Source organism: Nestor notabilis, unplaced genomic scaffold (assembly GCF_000696875.1).
Source record: "Nestor notabilis isolate BGI_N333 unplaced genomic scaffold, ASM69687v1 scaffold16646, whole genome shotgun sequence".
Lineage (NCBI taxonomy): Eukaryota > Metazoa > Chordata > Aves > Psittaciformes > Psittacidae > Nestor > Nestor notabilis.
In genome coordinates, this window is record NW_009931685.1 from 17,883 (window position 1) to 27,793 (window position 9,911).

At 49.1% G+C, this 9,911-nt stretch overlaps 1 protein-coding gene across 1 annotated transcript in view; it reads right to left on the bottom strand.

Moving 5' to 3' along the window:
• ZMYM3 (zinc finger, MYM-type 3) overlaps positions 1-9,528 on the bottom strand; it is a 22,067-nt gene extending 12,539 nt beyond the window's left edge. Inside the window, 10 exon segments of the mRNA XM_010016027.1 lie at positions 129-215; positions 3,698-3,813; positions 4,373-4,523; positions 5,108-5,320; positions 5,755-5,932; positions 6,373-6,664; positions 7,450-7,522; positions 7,916-7,959; positions 8,665-9,453; positions 9,456-9,528. Of these exon segments, the coding sequence (XP_010014329.1) occupies positions 129-215; positions 3,698-3,813; positions 4,373-4,523; positions 5,108-5,320; positions 5,755-5,932; positions 6,373-6,664; positions 7,450-7,522; positions 7,916-7,959; positions 8,665-9,453; positions 9,456-9,528 (2,016 nt within the window).
• Positions 9,529-9,911: the final 383 nt, after the last annotated feature.

Consider the following 9,911-nt stretch of genomic DNA (forward strand, 5'->3'; position numbering starts at 1 on the left):
TCTCCGGGCACCTCTCTGCAGTTAAGGCTTTCAGAGCACTGGCACTGAAGGAGCTCTGCTTTGAGCAAGAAGAAGAAGGAGGTGGGGTTGGCCTCCACCTCAACATCCCCCTGGGGAAAAGTCCTCACCTGCCAGTCTAGGATCTCCGGCTTCCCACTGAAAAGATTGTGGCAGTAGTGGCAGTTGAGGTGGATCCCACCTTCCGGGCTGGTGCGCTGCAGGAGACAGAGACAGCTCATGGAGGGAGACACACACAGAGGGCAGCGAGCACCCACTTTGCACTGCCACCATCTCCTGCCTCCTCCACCACTCACAGCAGCCCGCCTGCCCCTGCTCAGCCCTGTGCTTGCTGCCACTGTCAGTGACTCACAATCCATCACATCATGTCTCGAGCTCCTGGCAAGCAGATTCTTGAGCAATTTCACTTTTCTTCCAGTGTACTGGGTCCAGCTCTTCTCAGGAAGGCAAGCTTTCAAGCTGCAACTCCTCTGGATTTAAACATATTACCCACTACCTCTTCTGAGAATTCCTCTATAAGATTTTGAAACATAGGGGCCTGGTTTCTATTTTCAAGGTAATGGAACTTCAGAATTCAAGCAGACGTTCTCATCCTACCTTTCTCTGCTAGATTAAACAGCCATTTAGCACTTGGTGTCTTGTCCACAAGGACGTATTTATTAATAAAGTCATCTTCCTGGGTTTCTTTCTGATAACCTCAGATAAGGGGCTCTGCGAGTGCCTCAGTACATGCATTTTTCAAGCCCAAATGTAATTTTTCTGTCTTTTTTTCCAGCATAGTTCAATTTTTTCTTCAATGTTGAAAATAAATTGGACATCAGATGAACATGCTCCCTATCTGTGCAACATCCTAGGTAGCTCTTTTGCTCCCTAGCCCTCAGACTTTAACTCTCTGTTCCCCTGCTTGTACTTGCAATAACTTAATTAATCCTTCCCTCTGTGGCTGTAAACTGAGATGTTCACACTGAACGGCTTATCTGCTGTAATCCCAGGGCCTTTGTAAAATCTTTCCTTTCCCAGAACTTACATCCCCACACTATCTGAGCAAGGCTGATGCAGGATCTTGCACTAAACTGTGTTCAAGCACACATTAGGAGGAACCCGCCTTGTCAGGCAATCCAATTGCTTTCCTTTCTGTGACTGCCCTGACCTCAGCAGAAGTTACCACTTCACCAGTTCTTGTTTCATCTGCAAAATTTTATCACGCTTACTTTGACTTTATTGCCAGATGACTGATGAAGGTGTTCAACTCTTTGGGCTTAATACCAATCCCCAAGAAGCCATCTTGAAACACCCTTTTCAGTGGTTTTCCTGACACAAGCGTGTTCTGAGATCTGCCAGCAAGACAATTCCTAACCCAGATTAGGCATGGGTTTACTTATACATTACAATCCCAATTTCATGTGGCAATAAATTCAAGTTACATGAATTAAGTGAAGTCTCTGGTAACTGGAAAAAGGAAAACATTGCAACCATTTTTAAGGGTAGGAAGGAGGACCCTCAGAACTACTGACCTGTCAGCCTCGCCTCTGTGCCTGGCAAGCTCATGGAACAGATCCTCCTAGGAGCTATGCTAAGGCACGTGGAAGACAAGACAACAAGGCTTCACCAAGGGCAAGTCTTGCCTGACCAACCTAGTGGCCTTCTATGATGGAGGGACTGCATCAGTGGACAAGGGAAGAGTATGGATGTCATACGTCTGGACTTCTGTAAGGCCTTTGACACAGTCCCCCACAACATCCTTCTCTCTAAATGGGAGTGATGTAGATTTCATGGATGGACTATTCGATTGATGAGGGATTGGTTGCATGGTCACATCCAGAGGGTGGTGGTCAAAGGCTCAATGTCCAGATAGAGATCAGTGACGAGTGCTGTCCCTCAGGAGCTCGTACTGGGGCCAGTATTATTTAACATCTTCATCAGTGACGTAGACAGTGGGAATGAGCACCCTCAGAAGTTTGCATCTGACACCAAGCTGTGTGGTGCAGTTGACATGCTGGAGGGAAAGGATGGGATCCAGAGGGACTGGGACAAGCTCGAGAAGTGAGCCCATGTGAACCTCATGAGGTTCAATAAGGCAAGTGCAGGGTCTTGCATGTGTGTCAGGGCCACCCCAGTATCAATACAGGCTGGAGGATGAAGGGATTCAGAGCAGCCCTGCCAAGGACTTGGGGGTACTGGTGGATGAAAAGCTGGACACGAGCCGACAATGTGCGTTCGCAGCCCAGAAACCAACCACATCCTGGGCTCTATCCAAAGGATCGTGACCAGCAGGTTGAGGAAGGTGATTCTGCCCCTCTACTCTGCTCTGGTGCGCCCCACCTGGAGTACTGTGTCCAACTCTGGAGGTCTCAGCACAGGAAAGACATGACATGAACCTGTTGGAGCAGGTCTAGAGAAGGACCACAAAGATGCTTTGAGGGCTGGAGCACCTCTCCTTTGGAGACAGGCTGAGGGAGCTGGGGTTGCTTGGCCTGGAGAAGAGAACGCTCCAGGGAGACCTTACTGCAGCCTTTCAATACTTAAAGGGAGCTTATAAGAAAGATGAAAACAAACCTTTTAGTAGGACTTGTTGCAATAGGACAAGGTGTAATGGTTTTAGTTTAAAAGAGAGGAAATTTAGATTAGATAAAAGGAAGAAATTTTGTGCAATGAGGGTGGTAAAATCCTGGCACAGGTTGTACAAAGAGGTGGTGGATGCTCCATCCCTGGAGACATTCCAGGCCAGGCTGGATGCGGTTCTGAGCAGCGTGGTCTAGTTGAACATGTCCCTGCTCATTGCAGGGAGGTTGGACTGGATGAGCTTTGAAGGTCCCTTCTAATCCAAACTATTCTAGAATTCAAGTCTTATGAAGTCTACAAGTGTAGAACATCTACAGGCACCAAAGAAAACCATTTGTGATCTCAGCAAATGATAACATCGAACAAACAAAAAAACAATCAAAACCCACCCCTAACACAAATAGCACAAGAAAAAAATCTCACAAAACCAAATGGTCAGTAACTAACTCTCTACCTCCGGATTCTCTAAGTTTTCACAGTTGCCCAAAGCATGTCCTGGCCTAAGTTTCCCAGGTCTTCCTGCCTGTCGCTTTGTTCTTTGACAACTGTACAAAACTAGTATTCTTCCAGTTGCCTTTGAATACCACAAACATTTCACATATGCTGAAACATAATATCAGGAGATTGAAAACCACTAGTCAAGCCTTTGAGGATTATTAAACATGAGGTATCTAGGCCTTCTGCTTGTAGACTTTTAGGCAACACATCCTAGAAGTCTTATGTTCTTTGGTGACACCTTGCTCAGAGGGCAGCTCTGCCCCTTTCCAACCCACTAGCACGTGCCCACCATGCTCTGCTAGCTTACTTGTGCTTTTGCTCATGCCCTCACAAGGCCATTACATCCCAAAGCAGTCACACAGCACAGCTCTGCACTGCACTCCAACTGGGCAAAACCTGATAGATGGGAGTGAATTAAAGTCCACCTTATCCCAACAGAGAAAGGGGAGATAGGGCCAAGACTGAGTTATGGGCAGTACAGTCACTACAACTCTTGTGCCCCATCAGAGACTTTCTTATGGACCCTCCCTGAGAAGCTTTAGGAAGGTGAAGCCTCTGGTAAGTGTGAAAGGAGGCACAAGCTCTATTGCCCAGCCCAGCATGAAGGATATTTCAATACCTGGAATTTGGTCCAGCAGCTGGGGCTGCAGAACTGGTAGACAACCCGGTCTGTCTTGTTGTAATAGCAGGGTTCAGATAAACTCTTTCTGCAGAAGCTGCAGGGTCTAGGGGCACCTGATGAAACAGACAGGCATTGGTGAGGGCAGCAGCACAGGATGTGAGACTGGATTCTGAGGATGGCATGCAAGCTACTCACTCATTCTCAGTCTGTCAAGCTATTATCAAAAAGCAAGGGACAAGAACACCAGGGAACTAAGAGCACCAGATTCTGCTAGGACAGAAATGTTAAACATGGATGGAAAGCAGAGTGTTTCAAGGAAGTGACCCTGGCTCTAGAGGAATTTGGACAAAATAGGCTGCATATTGCACCAGAGACCATACCCATTCCTGGACACCCTGGTACTCCATGTAATGGAAAGAGCAATGCCAGCACAGTACAGCACTACAACTGTTTTTTGCATTCTCAAGATCAGCAATGTACACTATCCCTCAGTATTAAGATTTCTACATGCAAGGGTTCCTCCCTCTCCAAATCTCCTCCACTTCTCTCACTAGACTCCTCCCCAGGCAAGCAACACACCTTCTTTCCAGCCTCATTCACAGGCAATAAATGATACCAAGAAAAGAGCTAGAACGGACAGGTGACTGGTTCCCTGTATGTAGGTGCTCTTACCAACCAAGCCTGACTGCTTCACTTTGTGGGAGGTAGTGCAGCAAATGGAACAAAACAGGCCCATCTTGCCACTGCGATCCACGTTGGGCAGCATGTCAAAGTTCTTGCACAGCGTCTTGCACCACATGCACGGGTAGACCCGAGTGTTCTTCTGCAAACACAGAGCAGAACAGAGCTGCCAGGGACACCATCACAGCCAATGATGTCCAGTCCTCATATCCTGCCCCACTATTGCATCCACCATTGGCCAGCTCTCCTGCAGGAACAGCTGATGCCAGAGCCAGGCTCATAGTCTGCAGGTTCAGGCTGCCTTTGGCACCTCACCTTCTCAATTCATGGATACTCTGGCAGGAATACAGAGTTTGGCAATCCCATCAAGACAGTTAAGTGAAGCCTGCTCAGGCCACAGAGGAACATATCCATCTTTGGGGAGACATCCAAAAGAAGCCAGCCCATACTAGCCACATATACCAGTGTCACTGCACAGTCCAGCTTATGGAGTGGAGTGCCTGACCCGCGGTCAGGTCCAAGACAGGCTGCACGCAGATTAAGTAAATTCTGTTGACCTGCTTCAAAGTTTCTCCACAGCAATCTCTTAAATGCTTTGTCAGCAATAAAAGGCCAAAGGGATTCAAGTCACCTGCTACTACATGAAGTGCCCTGTGCCACCCAAGCAAAAGAGCTGTGTGCCCACAGAGACACCCCCCCCCACCCCAGGCAGCTGACTCTACCCACCTTCTTATAACTGTTGAGACAGGCAGAGTTGCAGAAGCGTTTTTGCTGGCCTTCGTGGAAGAGGTACTCCAGCGGCAAGCCCTTGTTGTAGATGTAAAGTCCACAGTTATCACAGCAGTTGGTTTTCAGCCCCTTGGTGGCCCGGAACTTGGTGAAGCAGGCATCACTGCAGATGCGGTGAACCACACTCCCATTGCTGACCTCATGCTGGATCTGCAGAGACATCATTGCTGTCACTCCCCCAAACCACCATACGCCTCCCTTCAACACATGTGCACCACTACAACATGGCCCCTGGGAGAACAGGCTGTTACACTTAAACTGGGGCAAGTGCCACATTGGAAGCTGGCATGGACTCAGGCTGACCTCCGTCACCAAAAGTCAGCAGAGCAATTTGGGAAAGGAGAGTAGCAGGAAGCAGTGAACTTCAGGGTGGGGAGAAGTAGAAGCCTTACTTCTTCTGCTATAACAAGGGCTGGTTCACAGCAACAAGGAAGGACATGGCAGTGAGCCAAGCCAATGCAGGTGCTGAATCCTCACCCCTTGGGTGAACACAACAAATGCCCTGTGATGACTCCCAGGCAGGACCAAGTGCTGCAGGTCCCAAGCACCTCATCCAGGACATGAAGCACAAGGGATCCATTTACCTCGCCAGGTTTGTAGCAGACACTGCAGCGGCTGGTGTCCAATACATCTGCAGACTGAGGTGCTGGTCTGTGCTGCTGGGCCTCATAGAGGGAGAGGCAGACAGATGTGCAGAACTCATGGAAAGAGGCGCCTGAACCAATCTGGGCAACCACAGAGTCCTTGGTGTTCCAGATCTCCCTGGAATCAGGAGGGGATGTGTTAGTGCAGAGGCACAGCAGTTCTGCCAGGAAGGTACAGATGGCACACTGCAATGCACAGGACTTCCTGGGGTCCCAAAAGGGTGGCAAGAACTGTCTCATAACACCTGCTGTCCCAAGCCAGAGGTATGGTGCCTGAAGATGGTGCATGCAGGAGGTTGTTTTGAGAGGAGGCTGAGATATGGGGCATTGAGCCTGTGGACAGGCAGGGAAAGGCACTAATGTGAAGAGGATGTAGGCAGCCTGGGATATATGGTGTGTGAAGGAAGACATGGGGCAGCAGCTGGCATTGGACAACGACTGATGTGGGTGAATAGGAAGCATGAAGGTTCATAGGGACGGGGACAGGCAGGTACCTGTGGGGTAGGTGGATGGGGTCACAAGCAGGGGAGCATTGAGGAGAGGGAAAGGAACACATACTTTTTACAGAAGGTGCATATCTTCTTGCCAGGTGGTTTTTTGGAGAAGGTGGTGAGACAGGAGCTGGAGCAGAAGAGCTGAGGGAGCCCTTTCCGCTGGTAGGCAGTCTGGCCCTTCTGCAGCGGCGTCCGGCAGTTGGCACAAGTCATCTTGGTGACGGTGGAGCGGGCAGCTCGCTGCGCCAGCTGAGTGCGTAACGACATGCGAGTTGAGCGGCGGGGACGAAAAGGAACAAAATCCTCATCATTGGGATCATCCACCATGGCATCAGAGTCTTCGTCAGAGACTGGAACTGCAAAGCAGCAGAGAAAGATGCACAGAAATCCCTCATTAGAAACTGAGACAGAAACCTCTGCCATGAGACACACGCTGGGGCTTTCTGCGGTCACCCTTCTGGAGTCCCTCTCCATGCTCTGTGCCTGTCTGGGTGGCATGATAAAGGGACCCTTAAAAGGTATTCTCTTGGAATTGGAGATGAGTCAGGCGGTTTTTGAGCAAACTGGACTTAAGTATGATTCTCCTCTAGGAATCAGGATTTGCCAAGATTGAGCAGAAGCCCAAAGTGAACATTTACAGCAGGAAACCCTTCAAGCCCTTAAAGGGACCAAGCTGGATCACCAGTTTCCAGCACAGGCAGGCAATGAAGGAGCAACATACAAATACTAGGGAACAGCAGGGTGACACTCTACATCACAACCAGAGACTTCATGGTCTTCTGCAGGAAAATCCCCCAAAAGTAATCTTCCTTCAGAGAGCCTGCAGCCATAGAGACAAAGGCAGAAAGTTCCTGACTGAGGAGATGGAAAATGGATTTCCTGGGAACAACCCATCTACCTCTATTACTTGGTGTTTGTAAAAATACTACAACCCTCCCTTTAACCTAAGTGCCCTGAGAAAGCAAGGCAAGTACCCGAGGATGAAGACTCATGGGGTGAAGGTACCTGTTCTGCGTAAGAGGAAGGTCTGCAGAGAAGCTCCAGAGTTCCCACTGCACTCACACCATGAGCCACCTGCCACAATGGGCCTGGGCCCTGCTCTTGGGCTGAAAACAGGCACTGGCCGGCCCTAGTTACTTACTGCTCTCAGAGGAGTTCACAGTTTCAGGCCTGGCAGCTTCTGATCTTCTGGCTCGTTCACTTCTTTTCTGCTCCTAGGAGACATTAAAAAAATATTTAGGCTAAGCACCTGCTAGGACAACCATGGACAACTATCCCAGACCATGGTTGAGTTCCAGCTTCTGCGATCTGCTTTCCCAGTACCTATGCTGAAAATGGATAGAATTCCACAGACACCTGACCAGAGTTGGCAAGATGGGGGATAGGATGAAGTAGGGTTATGAGAATGACATTCCAGCTGGAGGTAGCAGAGACACACTGAAGACACATTACAGCACAGTGGCAGTGCACAGGGATCACGGTCACAGGAGACATGCAAACACTTTCCCAGCAGGGTGACGAGACAGGCAGTGTCCCTCACAGAGTCTGGCAATACCAGCCACCCTCTATGCTCCTGTAGCATATATACTTGACTGCATTATCCTCACCTTCTCAGCTGGCAGCTCGCTTCCCTTCCCAGACAGGCCTTCTCCTGGAACAGAAGCACAGAAGAAGCTTGCATCTAACATCTTGCTTTTCTCTAAAAGAAGGGGACAGATGTTCTTCAAATGCAGTCACCCTTAAGGTCAGTCTGCACATGAGGCCTCAGACAGTCCTGGCTAAGCAGCACAGTTCTGGTGGTGATCAGACACAGGAAAGTTCCTAAATCACCTATAGCTAGAGATACAAACACATGGCCTGGAAGAAGTCCATTAACGAGGGAGACCTCCCTGCAAGGGAGAGGCATGCTGGGCAGTTGCCTTCAACTGCTTCTGACCAAGACTGAGCATCTCCTGAGGAGGTCCAGCCTAGGCAGAGGGTCTTTGCCTATTGGAAACACCTTCTGGTTGACCCTCAGTTCCAGCAAAGAAGTAACTCCAGTGATGAGCATGGGCTAAGCCGATGTGCAGCCGCAGCTTTATCAGGGAACCTCCTAGCTGACACAAGCATCAAAAAACAAAGTTAAAGCTACGAAAGCTAGAGCAAAAGCTTGTGAGCATCAAGGGAGGTGCTTCCAGAGCATTATTCCCTATAAGCAAGACTCCTTCCCCAAATCTAACCCATCAGGAGCATTGACAATTTCCATAACAGGGGACAATGGGCAAAGTTGAAATACAAAACAGACTCCAGCTTCAGCAATGTGCAGGATGACCTACTGAGCAAAAGGAAGCCAAATTCTGCAGAGATAATGACCTACCTGCCGGTGACGAGGCTTCCTGTGCTTTCAGTACACTACTTTCTTTAAGTGAGTTGTTCCCACTATTATCCCCTTCCTCTGCCTGGTTTTCCTCTATGGGCTCAGGGGGCAAAGCTGCAGTTCTGTTGTCCATGTTCAATTCCACCTCTGACACCCCTGTTAGCCCTTCCTTCTGCACGGGTGAGCTTTTCCTTGGTGCCTTCAACCTTGTCTTCTTTGTCTGTTTAAGATTGGGTTGGGAGGGGGCCATTGGCAGACTTGAGGATTGTTCTGTGACTTCTTCCATGGCTGGGGCACTGCTGAGGTTCCCAGAGTCAGGAAGAGACTGTCGGGGTGATTCAGGGGTGTTGTCATCAGACAGTGCAGGAATAGCAGCAGCACCATCTTCCTTTACATCCCCAGAATCACTTCTTGGTGCATCTTCCCCTTCTTTCCACGTTTCTGGAACAAGGGCTTCCCTAGAGAGGGCAGAGGAGTCTGTCGGTCCCTCCTCCACTTCCTGGGAAGGATGTACCTTATACAGCCCATCCAGACCCTCCGATTTATCCAGCTCTACCAAGTCAGCAGTTTTATCCGAGTCACCTAAGACATCAGGTTTCTCCAGCATATCTAAGACAGTAGGTTTATCTAGAATGAGGTTGTTTGATTTGTTTAGTTCAGACAGGCTGTCTGCTTTCACTAGAAGGCCCAAGTCCCCATCTGCAGTCATCTGCTTGGATTGATCCCAGTCAGGGGGCTGAAGAACTGAAACTTCGTCGGTAGAAGCTGTTTGGGAGCCCAGGAGATCACAGGAAGATCACCAATAAGCGGTTTGTCAGGCAAGGACAAGGGGTCCAAAGATCCTGGAAATTCGCTGGAATCCATTTAGAAGATGGCAACTGGAAAGGAGAGAAAGACTTGCAAGTTAATGAAAAGCAGTCTAACACAGCACATGAATTGTCCACTCTTCTGAACAATGTTGGAGTAAAACAAGGCAGCAGGACACAGCAAACCTTTGGGAACTCTACAGCCTCCGTACACCTCACCACAGCATGGCAACCAGACTTGCTTATGCTAAATGACACAGTGGGATATCAGAAATGACTTGAGTACCAACTTGAGGCTTCACACAGCTGTTCCATGGTGTGTAATGCCCCCTTCCCTGCCTTTCTCTGTCTGACCAGACCGAAATAACCTGGTCTGTCCTTTCTCTTGGTCTGTTCTCATGGAGCCAACATATCTTTATTTTTAAAATACCTTTTCGGTTA